The sequence below is a fragment of the Mesoplodon bidens genome (assembly GCF_964165515.1).
Source record: "Mesoplodon bidens genome assembly, chromosome: 19".
Classification (NCBI taxonomy): domain Eukaryota; kingdom Metazoa; phylum Chordata; class Mammalia; order Artiodactyla; family Ziphiidae; genus Mesoplodon; species Mesoplodon bidens.
The window spans coordinates 13,678,732-13,697,469 of record NC_138179.1 but is presented as its reverse complement, the minus strand read 5'-3'; the positions used below and the strand labels follow the sequence as shown (position 1 = coordinate 13,697,469).

General features: G+C 39.3%; 1 protein-coding gene across 3 annotated transcripts; it reads right to left on the bottom strand.

The window, feature by feature from the left end:
* Positions 1-1,583: 1,583 nt before the first annotated feature.
* On the bottom strand, positions 1,584-17,937 carry WSB1 (WD repeat and SOCS box containing 1). 3 transcript variants are annotated; one of them, XM_081219220.1, is made up of 9 exons: positions 17,598-17,937; positions 11,667-11,835; positions 10,565-10,833; positions 9,066-9,197; positions 7,657-7,757; positions 5,208-5,380; positions 4,604-4,717; positions 3,232-3,339; positions 1,584-2,733 (listed from the first exon to the last, which is right to left on the bottom strand). In XM_081219220.1, exons 1-9 carry the CDS (start codon positions 17,635-17,637, stop codon positions 2,574-2,576), a joined length of 1,266 nt encoding a protein of 421 aa, XP_081075346.1. In that variant the 5' UTR covers positions 17,638-17,937; the 3' UTR covers positions 1,584-2,573. The 3 variants fall into 3 exon arrangements, with proteins under 3 accessions (XP_081075346.1, XP_081075348.1, XP_081075347.1); XM_081219222.1 differs by lacking the exons at positions 9,066-9,197; positions 10,565-10,833; positions 11,667-11,835; positions 17,598-17,937 and adding an exon at positions 6,583-6,758; XM_081219221.1 differs by lacking the exons at positions 9,066-9,197; positions 10,565-10,833; positions 11,667-11,835; positions 17,598-17,937 and having other exon boundaries at positions 5,208-6,758.
* Between the last annotated feature and the right edge of the window lie 801 nt (positions 17,938-18,738).

Below are 18,738 nucleotides of genomic sequence, written 5' to 3'. Positions count from 1 at the left end.
TGGCTTGCAGGCTCTGGAGCGCAAGCTCAGTAGTTGTGGCGCATGGGCTTAGTTGCTCTGTGGCATGTGGGATCTTCCCGGACCAGGGCTCGAACTCGTGTCCCCTGCATTGGCAGGTGGATTCTTAACCACTGCGAAACCAGGTAAGTCCCTCTACAGTCGATATTACTTATGTTTTATCTAAACATTCTATAGTTAAAATGCATTCTTAAGCCAGAACTTTGTCAGAATTACTTGGACAAAATGTTTGTCACCCACAAACCATTCCGGTTTATCTGGAGATTGGATTCACCATCTCTATGATTTCTGGCTTATGAGACAATGTTTTACTTCTCATTCTTTGTATCTTCTTAGCCTCGCATTGGCTGGCCAACAGCCAAGACCTCTGCACCAGTCCTCTGCATCATACTACAGCTGCCGTCCAGCCTTTTTTGGTCTTGCTGCCCTGAAGGCAGGGCAAACCAATCGAATCCAAACTTACCTCAATTGCAAGCAGGCAGGGAATTTCAAGGACCATAAATTTAAGATTTGCCAACCTCAGATCAAGGTACAGGTCATAAAAGTCATTTGAAGTTCTGAAAACATTGCTTGGCTACTGAGGGTGAAAGGCATTTTCCTATGTTCACAGGCACCCCATGGGGTCCTAAAACAGGAAATGAAATCTGAACGTAAAGGCTCTCTTGTCAGTTCTCCAAATGACATGAGAGAAAGCAGCAGTACCATTTTAAAATCATGTAGCTAGAATCTGACCCATGTTAGTATCCCAATCATGTCTTCCCTACCTTCCTTGGTCACTCAGTCTAAAGCATTACCATCCTGCTATTACTCCTTCCTGATAGACATACGGAAAATGTAAGCGTGTTTCTACTTATATTCTGCAATCTTCCTTTCATCTTGCACTATGGTTTTCATGGGGAGATGGCAAGCAATTCTGGCTTTCTCAGAGAACGTATCTTCCCAAAATGCTATTTTTACCTAATTGGATATGTTGGTTGGAGAGTAAATAATTTAATGGTGTGAAGGGTATTGGTATCTTACTGCTTTATAAAGTAGATGTATTAAAATAAAATGAAAAAAAAATCACAACAGTTTTAAAGATAAGATGCTTTTGTAAAATACAGGTGATTCTCAAGAAGTAACTTGGGTAGATTTTCCACTGGCTTTTAAATTCATAAGCTACAACTATATACACCCTGAAAAGAGCAACTTGTAAGAACTTCAGAACAGTTTCTCAGTGGAGACAAGTCTTCAAGGGTACGCATGGCTAATAAAAGTCTTCCTCATTTTGCCTCCTCAAAAGTCCCACACCACTAGATTTTTTTCTTATGGTTACTTTAGCCAGAAAGGTTTACTATAAGCCTATCAGGTCCCCTAAAAGATCATAATTTTCTTTTGCTCAGTAGTTATTTTAAAGTAAGCATTTCTGCAACAGTTCTCCAAGAACAAACCAAGTAAAAGTGGTTGCATTCATGAAGCATTAACTCTCAATCAGTGCCCTACAGTTGTGCTATTTCTTCATTACCCTTCTTATTTAATTTGCTTGTGGTGCTTCCAACATATTTAAGAAACATCTGCGATAGTGGTTTTTTTTTTTACAAGTCTTTAATTAAAAAACTCAACAAAAATATATAATCAAGCATTTTACATAATGCATACATTCTTAATATCTGCAGGTAAGATAAATAACAGAAGGCAAAAGCAGATATACTAATTGTATTGCTTCTCTTTGGCAAGTCACCAATATTATCCCCTGCAGAAACATAGGATAAAATGTGTAAAAAATAAACAAAAAGCAAAAAAACCCACCACGGTCTTAAAAAATTGTCCCTTAGTACAACAAAATATTTAGCAATAATGCAGCAGATGGATTTTTCAAATTGACTAAAATTTATTATAATACTTTACTTATACCACAGGGGTTAAAGTAGCAAGCTGCTTTCCAAAATTAAGGCCCACAGCAGTAGTTAGGAAAAAAAAAAACAAAACACCCTTTTTTCCTGGTTATATCTTGGCTATTTTTAATTTAATAATGTCACATTCAAATTCTACCTCTCAGATGCCACTCCTAAGGAAAACAGAATCCTTCCCTAGACAAAAGCTGTTTTTACTTGAAGGTCAGTTGTCTGACCACCGCCAACCAAATACACATTTTGTTATGAGGCATTCAGCTTTCTTAAGTCAGTATTTACCATCTAACTCAGTGTCCCAGAATAAAAAAATTCCTTCCACTTTACAGCAAAGATACATATTGTGGCTCTACTGAAGCAATATATACATGTTGGAACTAAAAATTAGAAAAGCAAAGGGGTCCACTCAACACACAGCAGCTTATATCGAAATATATACATGTATGTATATGTTTTCACAGTTACATTTAAAAAAAAATTTACATTTGATATGTTCAGAAATATTTCTCCTAAGGTCTATAAATAATATTTTAAAAGCTCAACTGATCAAAATGCAATACAAGAATGTATCAAATTAAATAAATCTCCTAAATCTTGAAGTCAGTAAAGCTTGAGGTTTGTGTAAAGTGTGTTGTCAGTCCCTAATACTAGGGAAGACAGCATCCTCTAAACACGGTAGGAGAGGAACTCTAAAACTTTGGAAGGAATCGGCAGCTCCTGGACTTCTTGGGTGGGCATCACTCTCCGGATTGACATGCGACATAAATGTTGAAGGCTAGGGACTTGCCTTGGAGTGGCCCAAAAATACACACTTCCATCATGTGTCCTAAACAGAAATAAACAAATCACAAGCTCAGTCTCACAAATCCATGTATTTCGTCACCCCACAGCTCAAACAACTACCACCGAGGCTGTGAATTAGAGCCACAAACTGCACATTAAAACCTAATTAAGGAGACCTGCCCAGTGATCTCCCTCTATGACAAATTAATAATATTATAAACAGCCCTTATGGAAGATTTACTGACAATAAAATACAGGCTGCTTTGACTAAAAGCCACTTTAAATTGCCTCTTAAAAGAAAACAGAAAGGGGCTTCCCTGGTGGCGCAGTGGTTGGGAGTCCGCCTGCCGATGCGGGGGACACGGGTTCGTGCCCCGGTCTGGGAGGATCCCACATGCCGCGGAGCGGCTGGGCCTGTGAGCCATGGCCGCTGAGCCTGCGCGTCCGGAGCCTGTGCTCCGCAACGGGAGGGGCCACAACGGTGAGGGGCCCGCGTATCGCAGAAAAAAAAAAAAAAAAAGAAAACAGAAAAATCACTTACCCAGCAGCTAAAACACTGCCATCAGTAGAAAAGGCACAGCAAAGACCATTGCTCAAAGGTGCAACTTGCACTGGATAATCCTCATCAATTCTCCAGAACCTCACCATTCTGGAAAGGAAATAAACCGTCCAGTAATTATCTAGTAGGAAATTTAAGGTAAAAGCAACTTTTAAAATTCAGAAAGAGGGCTTCCCTGGTGGCGCAGTGGTTGAGAGTCCGCCTGCCGATGCAGGGGACACGGGTTCGTGCCCCGGTCCGGGAAGATCCCACATGCCGCGGAGCGGCTGGGCCCGTGAGCCATGGCCGCTGAGCCTGCGCGTCCGGAGCCTGTGCTCCGCAACGGGAGAGCCCACAGCAGTGAGAAGCCCGCAAACCCAAAAAAAAAAAAAAAAAAAATTCAGAAAGAAATGCCACTCTGTGCTGAGCCACAAAATATACACACAAACACACACACACACACACACAAATCACTGCAGCAATGACTGGAACTTGCTTTATTAAAGATTTTATAGTTTATACCAATTGGTAATTTGGATTAATTCACACTGAGAGACTATAAAGCATGGCTGCCTTCACTTCCCAGTGTCCTGATCTGTAATGCCCACAACCGGAAACTTTCTCCTTACTTCCTTACACTTAAAATATAATCGGTATCTGATCTGTTTGACTCTTTTCAGGAAGTTTATGAAACTTTTCACCTAGGTAGAGTGTGTCTAGGAATAGCAGACAACTGATAGTCAGAAACTAGCTGAACAAACAGAAAAACAGTGACTGCTGGCAAATAAAGAACTCTCCCCATACGTTTGCTAACATTCTAGAAAGATGGTAATGAGTCACTTTCTGAACTGATGTGACCAAATTGCTTAATGCTATATCCATGCACATTGATAAGAGTATGAGAAAATGAAATGTCTACATCTAGTTTTTGCTTACCAATAAGCAGCACGTCTCACTCATGTGACATTTCATCTTTATAGTCTCAGTTTCAGTGGATACAAACGACTCTGTTTTAATCATTTATTTCACTTTGAAAATGTCCTTCTGTTTCAACCTTTATAAGATATTACTAAGAAAATCTGTCAGCTGAGCTAAAAAGCTAATTAAAAATGCACCCAGTTTGCCTGAACCAGTTAACAAACAAAGAACACAGGGAAAGGCACGCATTATCTTTAGTTTACATAAATACTGTTCAGGCCAATATTCTTTAAGACACAACAACATCTCCCAAGGTCTTGTCTAGAAAAAGGGCCATTAAAACCCAAACTGCAGAAAGGCCATATTTTTCATCCTTAACAATGTTTTTTATTAAGTAGAAGAATGAAAGGAAATCTTTACAATAATAAATAGGTCAAGCTGTAATTCACACACTTACTTATCATCAGCAAGGCTTGCAACATGCAGTCCATCGTGACTAAACGAGACAGATCGTACCCATCGGTCATTTGCTCCTCCAGCAAATATTGGAGTGGGTGGGGGAAACAGGTGCCTGAGGTCAAAGACATGTTTTCAGTGGAAATGAGAGTCACTTCAAGAAACAAAACTACCCAGGTACAAAGTACATCAGTCTTTGAATGTTTAAAGTGGCCTTAACAAACACAACTGAGAAGACTGAGCAGAGCTTTAAACGAAGCGACTAAACCTAATTACTAATCTCCGTCTTATAGAGTGGTTTAAGACTAAGTCCAACTTTAGTTTTAACTATGTTTCCCAACACGAAACTCTAAATATAATTACCACTTCTACAGAGTTATGTACTGTTAAGTAACAATAACAAGATCTGTATCAAGAAAGTCAAATTTATTTGTAGAATTTAGATGCATTATTAAAGGGCCTAAATGATACCGAAATTTTAAATTATGACAGACTGCAATTTTAGATTTCACATGTTAATGATTCTAATCATCCCCATGACTTCTTAAAAGCTATACTGATAGTAGAGATGAATTACAGACTAGAATAATTCATGCTGTACCTACCCAAATTCCATCAGAATGTCTCCAGTGTGTGGATCCCAGATATAAACTCGAGTATCATAAGATGCCGTAGCCAGTAATGCTCCATCAGGAGAAAAGTCACAAGCTACAACATCATGGTGATGTCCTTCTAGTTTTCGTATCATGGTATATTTATCCATATTCCAAAGGAAAACCTGCAAAAAAGGCAAATGTTATAGCTTCATTCAGACACGCAGAGGATAAAATCGCACATCTTAAACTAAAACTGCTAAATTTAATTAAGATTACATTAAATTAAACATTATAAATTATGAATAATTATGAAAGAATATGCTCAGTGTCATAGTCAAAGATTAAAATCAGTTTTTAAGTTAATTAAAGTAAACATGCAAATTCTATTTCAAATGTTTCTGTTAAATGTTAATTTAAAAATAAGCCTAAACACAAAAAAGGCAATGCAATTTAACCACAAAGTTATACTGACATCCATTTATTCCAAAAACTAATTAACTAAAATATACAGAAATAAATAGGGTTAAGTACTACAAACCCCCTTCTTTTTCTTTTCCAGAAACTACCAAATTTTAAAAAAATATACAGACAGAAAATATAAGGTTAACAAATTGTTACTCCATTGGCATCTCCCTTTGAGATAATCACTTGTTTACAATAGGCTTGGGTCACCAACGTGAGCCTAGGAAGAGAAACAGATACTGCAAGCAAAGAGAATTTTTCACAGCCAAATGAAATTTTTTTGGCAAACAACAAGGATGTTAAACCACATTACAAAATGAAAATGCTAATTTACGAAAATAATACAATTAACAACATTTCTGTGAATCAAGATTTGCCAATCTTATTTTTCCCAAACCAACCACAATCATTAGTCATTTTAAGTATAAAACATTTAAATTACTTTAGTACAAGTTCACACATAGTTTTAGTTTCTAAAGATCAGTAGTAATACTGTGCAGAATAGCTCTAAACAGGATTCTAATGTTTACTTCAATCTGTTATATTAAACGTGAGCTTGGAGGTTTATTACAATCCTAATAAGACAAACTCTCCTCCTCTTGGAGTAAAGCAATCCTTTTTGCTACGGTTTTCTGCACAGACACAATATAGTATTTCCAAAGAAAAATAAATACAAATTTTCAATTGGATCAAAGACTTAAGGTATCTCTAGTATCTCAAAGAATTCCAAAAAATAGCACAGAGAAACCATTTGAAAGCCAACTACATTACATTAAATTGGTTTCACATGTTAGACTCCCAATTCCACCAGACTGGAAGATCAATTACATCGGAGGAGTCAGTTGGTTTCACTGTGGGGAAAATTATTTTTAAAAAGAAAAAAAGAAAGAAAGAAAAGCAGAAAGTGGACATCGACCAGCACCTGTGTACGTACAGTACACCTTGCAGCCGAATGCAAGGTTACTTCATCCTATGGTAAAGGTCGCCCCCAGCCCGGTAGCCAGAGATGCCACTCTTTCTGCCCAGCTAACACCATTGTGCGCCTGTGTGCGAGTGGTGCCAGCATAACCTCAATCACACCAATATTGCTGCCACCACCTGTGACAGGGAAAGCAAGAAGCATATGGAAAACACACAGCCTAAAATAGCAATGTCAACATCTAGCTTTGCTCTTCTTATGATTTTTAAAGAACTGAATATTTTTTTCTAAACTGCCAACATTTGCAACTATCATTTTAACACACTTCTTGGCTAAATAAAATGCATTTTAACCAGCCTCCCACCCCCCCATTAACTCAAAGTGTATTGTGATCATCACATGTATTTGGACTTCAACCATTTTCATAAATACCTGAAGCTAATAAGATCTCTTTAATTATACTAACTCAGAGCTGGTAGACAACTAACTAAAGGAGGGTTCATCAATAAGCATAACCCTCTTAAGAGTCACTTTATACTTAATCTGTCTACAGGTATGCTATGCAAGACATATCATATCAAATTTAGATGAAATTCACTCCAGGACATACATGACTGTTATTTTTATTCTTATTAGATTTTTAAGTTACGTTTTTTCAGTCAAATGTCCAGGACCAGCTGGGACTTAAAACTTTAAACAGCAAACTGGACCAAAAAAAAAAAAAAAAAAAAATAGAACAACAGAGAAGAAAATAATTAGCACGGGAGTGTCTTAACGTTTGGACTAGATCTCTTCTATAGCACATAAACTCTCCTAGATCTGAGAAAAAATAAAATTGACATACCCCTCATTTTATGAATATCATCTCTAACTAAAACAATCCAATTTCTCACTTTACAATCAATAACTATACTTATTTAATTTCCCTCATGCAAATTCTCCCCCATCATGAAATAACACATTTAAGATATTCAAGACACCGAGCACAGACTTAATAGGTTACTTAGATTTAAAATGATTGTGCACACATTATTATAATCCAATTCACAGTAAGTATACAAGAACTTCGACACATACTGCTTTACTGGCTCCCACTGAACACAGCATAGAAGAGTCGGGAGAGAATGCACAGCTGTACACCCAGTTCTGATGGCCCCTCAATACTTTCATCATGTTTCCTGAACAAAAGGAGAATACCTGGGTTAACCCTAGAATCTACTTCAAATAAGTAGCATTTCAAAAATGGCAGAATCACAGACTTCTACAGAGGCAGTGATTAATCTATTACAGGGGTTGGCAATATACAACAGTTGCTTACTTTTGTACCTAAGTTTTATTGGAGCACAAGCATGCCCGCTGTTGTGACAGGAGAGTGGAGTAACTACTGAAGAGATAGCATGGTCCATAAGCCTAAACTATTCACCGTCTGGCCCTTTAAGAAAAGGTCAGCTGACTTACAACTGAAAGTATGTTGAGAGCAAGCTCCATATGATATGCGAAAGAAAATAAAATTTAATTTTCGAATGTTTTAACTATTGGGATCCCTTCACCCCTCAATAGCTGAGCAATCAGAGAACTGATAAATGCAGAAGAGGTGCCACATAATTTGGTAACAGTATTAGTGTATTATTCTATCAGGCAATGGTTGTTATTACCCATAAGCTGAAACAAGTCTCCAAATCTGAGGGGTGTGTTTTCTACTACATTCAATTTAAGCTACATTTCCCCAAACAAGCCTGTCAACTTCTAGCTTGAGGCTGGTGGAGCACTAGTAGATCTGAATTAAATACATGGTTTTAGTTAAAACTGTAAACTCTTTCATCAGAGCTTAAGAAGGGGGAAGGGATGCTCATCTCAGGTCTTCTCAAACAAGGTAGACCCTCCCAAACTTTGTAAAAGGATCACAATTATCAATGTTTCCGAAAAAGCTAAAACTTGACACTGATATTCCTTTTACTATATTGGAGGGCAAATCTCTTACTTTTTATAATTCTTACTTAAACTATCCAACTTATTATTATGATTAGTATTTACATCCTACAAATTCTGGTATATAAATCATGTTTGAATTTACATTTTATTAATTACTAAGTTATGTCTTTTGTTAGGTCAAGATCTACTTAAATTTTCACTAAGCAAATGAAGGAAGTTAATAATCCTCCCCAATATAAAGGAAATAAAACACAGACCAGTTCAAATAAAACCCTAAGACTGATCCAGATTTTGTCCTCAAATAGTTGGTACAGATCTGTGTAGTTAGTTTCTGAGTAATATCAGATTGTTTACTTAGAGTAACTGCTGGCTCCTATTCTGGGTCACATTTATGGTTTTGTTTGATCTGTACAGGGAAAGGGACCAAAGGACTAAGCAGAGAAAAGGAAACTTTGATCATGTCACTTTTAATGTCAAATGCCCCAAGTGTTCGTAACACCTCTCAGTAGTAATATCCAGAAACTAATTCTTTTCCACAGCCTAGAAAGACATACCATCATCTTTCAGGTCCCACACTCTCAGAGTTTTGTCTCTTGAAGCTGACACCAGGATTAAGCTCCCATCTGGAGCAAAAGTTAAATCTCTGACCACTTCAGTATGATCTACCAAGTTAAGGAGGAGTTTTCCTAAATGCAATGGAAGGTGGGAAAGAGACAATGTTAATAATTTTAATCAGCTTCCATATTAAAAAAATAGGGTTGAGATCACCATTTAAAAAAAAAAGAATAGAAATATCTGGGTACCTCCTTAGTTTACCAAGTGTAAAATGACTTATTTACCAGTGCCTTTACTATTATCTTTAAAGATTCGGTATTTACACTGTTACAAAATAGATTATTTCCAAGATACCAAAGCCTAAATTAGAAAAATTAAAAGGGAATTCCTGAAATGTGAACAAACTCCTGGATCAAGTCAATTTAATACCAAGAAGATCTACATCATTTAAAAATCTTTGTATAGTATGATTTTAAAATACAAAATCAAAATTTTCCTTTTCTTTTACTTGGCCTAGACTACGAATGGACTGTCAAACTCCCCCAAAGATACATGTTATCCTATAACGGCCTAAATTTTTAAATATAATCTCGATGAAAAAAAGGTACTTTATTCATCTAATATTATAGAGTTTTGTTCTTCTATGAAAAGCAATGTGCTTACCTTAAATGTTTTCCCAGAATTCAATCAAATTTACTGACTCATTATCCCCACTCAGTGTTAGTATCACTTGCTGTATTCTAATGTACATAGTTTTAATGCTCATTTTTAAAAATCCTTTAAATTTTGGAGTACATACTATCAGCCAGAAACTATTTTAGGTAGTGAACAACACATTTACTTTTTTAAAATTTATTTTATTTTACTTTATTTTGGCCGTGCTGCATGGCTTGTGGGATCTTAGTTTCTGACCGGGGATCGAACCCATGTCCCCTGCAGTCCTAACCACTGGACCGCAGCGAATTCCCACAACACATTTACGTTTAATTGCCCAAAGAATTTAACTTCTCAACCTATCTGGTTAAACTTTAGATAAAATGTCATTAAAACTTCAGAGGTTAGATAATGATTGTTGAAAACCAGATTTACCTTGAAAGCCTCTAAGCTATCAGTCATTGAAAAAGTATATAAGAAAACACCTTGCAATTTGAGTCATAAATTACCAGTTTATAAGTGATAATTAACTAAACATTCCTTAGACGTGGCCTCCCTACTGTAATATTCTCTGAAGAGTGATTAAGCAATATGAACTCTGTTTTCCTAAATTAAAACTATGAGCTGAAGAGAGGCCCGCGTACCTCAAAAAAAAAAAAAAAAAAAAAAAAAAACAACTATGAGCTGAAGATGCTATTTAGGCCAAATATAAAGATACATTCATAGCATCAATTCTTGCTTCTCTGTGAGTTAAAATCCTCAAATTATGTATTCTTCCAGTGCCTATGAGCTATGCTTGCATCATAAGATAATCAGGTTTGCTTTCAAAACTATGACTCCATACCTGTATATACATCCCATATTTTGATACGCCCGTTGTTTAACCCTGTGGCAAGGAGTAGCTGATCTTGTCCAAATCTGAATCGATGCCATTCTATGTTTACACAGCGGCTCTGTTTTTCTGGAACTGAAGATCCAAAAGCAAGACTCCAGACTATATCACCACAGTCTATAATATGTTCACGAGGCTTATGTTTTTGACCACCATCACTGTTTTGTCTTGACAATCTTAAACTGCTTGAATTGGTGATATTCTTGGTCCCATGCAAGAGACTGGGTAGAAAAAAAGGTCAGATTGAAATCTAGTTATTATTTACTCTGTACTCATGTGAATACTAAATAATGATAAATGTTTGTTAAAATAACTTCAGTATTATTATAGTGATACTGAATAACAACAGAATTCTTATAGATGGGAAGAGGAAAAGTTGCTACAAGCTACATGGGCATGACCAAATAAATTCAGACTAAAAGAAATCCTCAGTGTATGAGAAAAAGTTCAACAATAAAGCAATTTATAATTTATTCATTTCAAATTTTCAAATTTGTTTTAATATATCCTTATTGATATAGAAATCCTATCTCAATTAGGACTCCTTTAATTAACCCAAAAGTATAAACAAGCAAAATACAAAAAATTCTGAGAACATTAAGATATTGTGAAGCTGACACCAGAAAACTATCTTAAACCCCATAATTATCAGTAGTTTCCCATACATTCTAGACCTAAACTAATATGTATTAAGGACATTAATGACGAAAACCATAAAGGTGAACTAAACACAAAAAGCAGGGAAAGATTAAATTTAGTAGATACATTATAGAAATTGCACTACCAAGGCACAATTAACCTGCCTTTTGATATATGGAAAAGAAAAATTTAAAGACACCAAAGTATCTGAGAAAGTATTCTATAATATATAAGGCCAGACAATTCTTCCCACAAATTTTCCAACAAATATATTCAGCTTATGAGTAAAATTCATTTACAACAGTCTCCAAAGGAAAAAACTTAAATATCAAAATAATCTTAATATTCCACACAGAGAAAAAAATAAATTCTACAAACAGATAGATACAAAATACAAAAAAGCAAACAGTCTTACAAGTTCTTAAGGCACTGGGACCACGGAACAAGCTTTACTGCACGATGTCCTTGTGACCAAGCAAAGTACGAACCATCTGGAGCAAAAGCAACAGTCCAATTTTCACGACCACATTTCTTGTCAAAAGGAGCCGCAGGAGCTAAAAGTTCACCTATAGTACGTGATCTCACTAAAAGGAGAAATAAAAAAATACAGGATATCATATATAACCAACAATGAATTTGAGACTGCATCCATATTACTTTGGGATCCAATCAGCTCCACTGAGTTTTTCCTTTTTCTATGTAGACAAGGTACAGTGAGTTCTGCATTCTACCCTTTGAGGGGAGATATGTGGTGTGAAGACCCCGTAATGAGAATAAACATCTTTAAGTTTTGATAAAGTGATTTTCCTAAAATTTCCCAAATCAAGAGCTTTTTAAGAAAGTTTCAAAAAAAAAAAAAAAAAAAGAACTGGTCAAATAACAATAATGTAATGATCAATCAGGGCTAGCAATTACTGAAGTCCTGACTTTTGCACTGCCTTATGTTTTCCTCAAATTACTAACATTTAAAATGCAAGAAACTGAACTTGCTCTGCAGGAAAAGTATCTTCCAAAAAGTTTTGTAGCTTTCAAAACCATAAACCACTATAAAATAAAGTTTTATATCATTACTCAAAGGAAGCACTATAGGGACTTCCCTGGTGGCACAGTGGTTAAGAATCAGACTGCCAATGGGGGGGGACAGGGGTTCGATCCCTGGTCCGGGAAAATTCCCACATGCAGCGGAGCAACTAAGCCCGTGTGCCACAACTACTGAGCCTGTGCTCTAGAGCCTGCGAGCCACAGCTACTGAAGCCCGCGCACCTAGAGCCGGCCTGTGTTCCGCAACAACAGAAGCCACCGCAATGAGAAGCCCGTGCACCGCAACGAAGAGTAGCAGCCACAAATAAATAAATAAATAAATAAATATACTTTTTAAATAAAACTGGCATATTAGAGTGTACAGAGAATTTTTTTTCTGCCTTTAACAAGAAGGATAATCAACAAGTTCCTATTGTACATGTGCACATGCAAACGTGGCTGCTATTTCCTCAATTCCGGAAAAGGATTTTTTTTTTGGGGGTTGCGTTGGGTCTTCGTTGCTGCGCATGGGCTTTCTCTAGTTGCGTTGAGCGGGGTCTACTCTTTGATGCGGTGCGCGGGCTTCTCCTTGTGGTGGCTTCTCTTGCAGAACACAGGCTCTAGGCGCACGCGCTTCAGTAGTTGTGGCTCACGGGCCCTAGAGCGCAGACTCGGTAGTTGTGGCTCACGGGCTTAGTTTCTCCGCGGCATGTGGGATCTTCCAGGACCAGGGCTCAAACCCGTGTCCCCTGCATTGGCAGGCGAATTCTTAACCACTGCGCCACCAGGGAAAGGATCTTAATCAGTCTATTACCACTGCTGTCTTGGGTCTGTCTTGATTTCAAATTCTGCTACTCTTCCTTTTTAGTTATAAGTCACCTTCGGTTTAGTTTCCCTATTATCTATTTTGTGATCTGTTGCGTGTTCAACTCTATGGTCTATTTTTATGTTTTGGGCTTAAAGTTTCCAACAACTGAACTTCAATATATTCTACGTACTGCAGTTCAAATGAGAACCACAGATACTCCTATTGCAAGAGCAGATATATATATATATACAAACCCTAAAAATGTATTCATTCAGTGACACTTCCAGTCTCCACGTGTGCTCCACCAACAGGGAGTGTAGCACCTGGCATGTGACAGGGGCTCAGAAAATATTTATTGAATGAATATGAAAGCATGCGTATAAGCTCCCATTCTTAAGCGATTTAAGTATTTCCTTGGGACTTCCCTGGTGGCGCAGTGGATAAGACTCTGTGCTCCCAATGCAGGGGACCTGGGTTCGATCCTTGGTCAGGGAACTAGATCCCACATGCATGCTGCAACTAAGAGTTCGCATGCCACAACTAAGGAGCTGGCGAGCCGCAACTAAGGAGCCTGCCTACTGCAACTAAGACCTGGTTCAATCAAATAAATAAAATAAAAATAAATATTTAAAACAATAATAAATAAATAAATAAATATTTCCTTGCCCAATTCTTTGATACATTAACAATGAGATTATGGTTTAAAAAGTAAAACAAAGCAAAACTGATATCTGTTTTCCTATGATATTCATAAATATAAATATGCACCTATTTTGGCACAGCTGAAATTATCAGAAAATTTCCTTTTGATAACTCAAAATATTCCTCTGTGACACTCCACCCACTCAGTACTGGGTCTGATCTAAAAGAATAAGCCTGATCCTGCTCTCACATGACATTCATATATTGAAGATGGCCATGACATCAGCAGCTAAATCTGTTCACCAGGATAAAATCTGATGAGTTTTCAATCGTCCCTTAGATTACATGGTTTCAAGTCCATTCTCCACCTACACCTTCATACTTTTCTGGATAAACTCCAGTTAGTAATGGCCCTCAAAAAAGTGGAACTTTTTCAACCAAACACAACACTTCAAGTGTGGTTTAATCAAAGCAGAACCCCCCACCTACCCCTGCCCCACTTGTATCACATGACTTTAATACAAAATTCACAAACCGGTGACACTCTTATGCCTGTAGAATGATTTTTTTAAAATATACAAATGAAGGAGTTCCCTGGTGGCCTAGTGGTTAGGATTCTGGGCTTTCACTACTGAGGGCCCGGGTTCAATCCCTGGTTGGGGAACTAGGATCCCACAAGCCGCCACAGCGCGGCCAAAAAAAACAAAACACTCACACACAAATGATTTTTGAAAGGGCTTGCTGCTCCATGTCCCCTATATTCCTCCAAGCCCACAGTCTTTCATTTATGTGCCTGGTCCCTGAATTTGCAACCCCTGCCTAAATCTTTTTTTTTTTTTTAAACATGGGTTTCTATAACCACATCTATCTTTTAAAATCCACAAATTTTAGGAGAAAAAGAAAATCAAAGTTCACAAATAAGGGAAGCAAGTTTTAAAATTCAACTGAAAAATGCAAGCATTATCTTAAAAAGAGAAAGCCCCTGATTAAACTAGATGAGTATACTTATATAACTTCCATCTCAAAAAACAGAGGACTGGCCCTTGCATTCAACTTCAAAAACATCTGGTAAATTAGACTAGAACTCATTTCTCCTTTAGCAAGCATAAGCAAGACTAACTTTCCTACAGAAGACTCATTTTTTTAAATCTGTATTTTAGGATCACTCTGTATTTTTCTTCTTTCACCTTGACCACAATCACAAAACTCCTCTTGTGTAAAGGGTGGTAATAAATTAACTAAAAAACTGGTTCAGATAACAAAGACCATGAAATAATAAGCTAATCTACTCTTGAATATATATATATTTTTTTCAAGAAATAGGGCCACCCTAAAAAAATACTTCCAAATAAATACAAACAAGTACTGAATTAATAATTACCTCGTGTTTCCTTGCTTGTTAACAGGCATATAAAATGATCACTGCATTTTAATGAAATAATCTAAACACTCATTTAAATACTTACTGGTATACTATTATAAACTGGCACGAGGTCTATAATGAAGAAAAAATTTTAATTAAACCTTTATATACTACCTGCAACTGCTGAATGTTAGTATCCTAAGATACTATAATTTAATGACCTTGTATAAGGGAAAAGCTGCCTGCCATGGCAACTTGGCCATTAGATACAACGCCACATTATTAATATCCGCGCAGTACTAACACATCATCTGAGTCACTGCTCAACCAAGCAAACCACATTCAGCTCCTTCTTCACATTCCTCCCTGCAATTTCATACCTAGAAAGGGAGGATCTGTGGCAGAACCTTGTGAAAGAGGGCAGTAGCTCTAGGCAGTAACTCCCTGTCAGAGACTTCTTGAATCATTCATGGAATCTTGCCTCTTCTTTCAGTACTTACTTGAGAAACCAAACAGCTATAATTAATACCCAAGAAAAAATGTTAGCCCTTACTGATAGATACAAAGCAACGCAGAGGTATTAGTGTTTAACTTTGTATTCAAATTATGTTTAAAAAAAAGAAACAAAGAAACAAAAACCTGCGGTTAAAAAAAAAAACTTACAAAAGGCCAAAGTTCTTTTAAATATAGCAACTTTATACTATACAGTAACTTTATATAGTTATATAGTAACTTTATATTATATCCAGGAAATAACACTGAGACAAATATGCAAAAAAAAATTTTTTTTAATTAAAAAAGCTATTTAGTGCATGGTTCTACCTTATGCAGGTATGCTAAGAACCTCTATCCATCCCTTAGAAGAGAGGACTGGAAAGTTTTCAAAGTGATTCATCAAGATGAAATAAAATATAGATAAATGAAAGGCAGATCACTCCTCTGCAATACTGCTGTGAGTAGGAAAAAAAAAACAGCACTGAATTGAGAATAAGAACTTTTGAGTTCCATGTTCAACAGTTAAAATAAAAATTGAACATGAATTTTGTTTTCTCTGTATGTTTAAAATAGTCATTAAAACCAGGGGGTTAAAGTCCCCTCCTAACCTGCCACTCAACCTTATCTCTAAGAGAACAAAAGTCCAGAACTCTAAGATAGCTGTCTCTAGGTATAAAAATTCACCCACATACAGGATACAGGGCCTTTTGGATACTTCAGCTTCTCCCTTTCTCTAGAAAACCTCCTCCAAGGATTCAATAAAGGCACACGTTTAGTTGAAGAACAAGAAAATCCAAAGGCTCTCTGCTCAGTAGCTACCTCCAATTTTCATTTAATTAACACACAGTATTGGGCTCTGGGGAGGGATGAGGAGATGCTAAATCTATTTTATTTTTTTTAAATAAAAACTGTCTACCTATCTATATCTTTTTGTCCATGCCGCGCGGCTTGCGGGACCTTAGGTTCCCCGACCAGGGATCCAACCCGGGCACCCGCAGTGAAAGCGCCCAGTCCTCACCACTGCACCGCCAGGGAAGTCCCCAAAACTGTATGTATTTAAATAAGGTGTATAACATCACTTGATAAGTTCAGGGTTTTACAAGCATAGCAATCAATGCACAGCACCCGCAACTCGCCCCAAAGTTGTTCCAGTTATATTACCTTGAGAGAGGATTTAAATAATGTGAGGTGCTTTCTACTGAGTCAGTGGGTAGGTCCTGACGCAGGACCTTCAACATCTATTGGCCTGTCTTCTGCTTGGCAGGGCTGGCCACTAAGCCAGTTTCTAGACAGCCTTTTCAAGATTCTGCTCTTCCGTAGATCAGCTTTTCTCCTCCGGTCACTCCACCCAACCACCCTGCTCTTCCCTGCTCCTCTAAGTGGGAGAGATAACTGAGTCTCCTCCCCAGAGCCGCTGCCTTTCTTAACGCCATGGCATTTTTTAAAATACTGCTTTTTTTCCAGGCTGATGGCACCTCTTCGGCTGCATTTCTCCTTATAATTGTTGGTATACACGAAGACCCATCCTTTCATAACAGCTCAGATCACACAAGTTTACTTTTCCCCACCGGAAACTTTTTTAAGAGTCCTGGAGACCTGCCCAGCCCTCCCCTGCCCACTCGACGCCCCAGCCCCTTAGCCAGAAAAAATCCAGAAAAATGGCCCTGCGCGGACCTCCGATGAGAAAACGGGGGGGGGGGGGTCCCCGGGGAAGCGTGTCCATCTCCGGCCACACAATCATTGCAACCCTCGCCACTCGGCGCCCAGGTTCTCTTTGCCTCTAATATCCGCGCACCGCCTCCCTCCGTGCCAGGCGCACAGCAGGCGCCGCATCAATGCAGATCCCATTTACCCTCGGCGACACCCACTCGCAGGGCCGCTTCCTTTCTCTTCGCTCCAGGGCTTGGCCCCGGCTCACTGTTCTTCCTCAGACTCAGAGACGCTTCCTCCCGAACCTCTACCTCTCCGCAGCCCCCGCGCGCTCACCAGCAACCCTCACCCATCGTCCCATTCCTCACCGATCTCTTTCTCGTTGACCCTCGGGGGAAAGCTGGCCATCTATGGGGCACCGTCTGATTCCGGGGGCGCGATGCGGACGCAACGACAGAGAAGGGAAAGGCGAGCGCCGAGGGGCGTGACACGGGCTGGGTCCCTCCCGGTCCCGGGGACGGAGGGGAGGGGCGGGGCGGTCGCGGCGGCTTCTGCCGACTGCCCCGGGAAAGCTCAGGGAGGCCTCGGACCAAACTACGGAGTCAAACACAGACAATAGAGGCTGTTCCCTTCCTCACGCCTACGGACCAAGACGCTTCCCTCCACACAACCGACTGCAAACGAGACACTGCAGACAAAATGGCGCGTGCCGCGGGGGATAGCAGGGTAACGGGGGCGGGGCCTCGTGACGTCACAGAGCGATGGCCAGCCTCCCGACGTTCGGGACGTGACGGCCTCGGCTCGGCGCCCCGCCTCATCTCCGGGTGCGCGCGGGCGTTGTCCTGGGGACGCGAAGGGGGAGCCGGAAGAGCGCCGGGGCGGAGGAGGAAGGGGGGGCTGCAGCCCCAGCCCAGCCCTAAAAGCTGGGTTGGAACTTATCAACTGTGCGTTTTAATTTTGTCTGATTTTCCCGGCCGGGAGGCCAGCATGGTATTTGTAAGTTGAAGAGCCTTTGAAAAGGCAAACACAGAATTGTGTAATACGTATTAGCTCACAGCGTAAAGATTGCATGGAATTTAAACTGACTGAACTGTAAAGAACAAAAAAGACATTTCAGGTTTTTACTCGGTTTGGCCACCTTCCCGGCCCTCATGTGCTGGGGAACTGGAGGTTGCAGTGATAAAAACAGTGAGAAGGTAATGAACATCGCTATGCACCCACACGTCCGGCCGCGAACGTTCTGACGAGAGCCAGCCGGTTTTTGGGAGGGCCGAGGTGACCCGAATTCAGGAACAGGGAGACCCGGGCATGATGGCGTCCCGCCCCACCATGAGACCTCCCGGGGCTGTCTTTGTCCTGGCTACTTCCTGCAGCTGGGCCTGCCTCGAGGCTGCAGCGAGGCTGGCGGTCAGCAGTGTCCCTGCCACTGGCCAAGGCAGACCCCACCGTGTCTGCTGAGAAGCAGCCCTTCCTGCGCCCAAGGTCTAGGCCTCTGCGAGGCAGCTAACC

Coding starts and splice junctions, on each gene's coding strand:
- WSB1 (XM_081219220.1), bottom strand. CDS start 17,637: ATGGCCAGCTTTCCCCCGAGGGTCAACGAGAAAGAGATCG. Junction 10,834..11,666: donor TCCCAGTGCCTTAAGAACTT/GTAAGACTGTTT, acceptor TTTTCTACCCAG/TCTCTTGCATGGGACCAAGA. Junction 9,198..10,564: donor AATATGGGATGTATATACAG/GTATGGAGTCAT, acceptor CATTGCATTTAG/GAAAACTCCTCCTTAACTTG.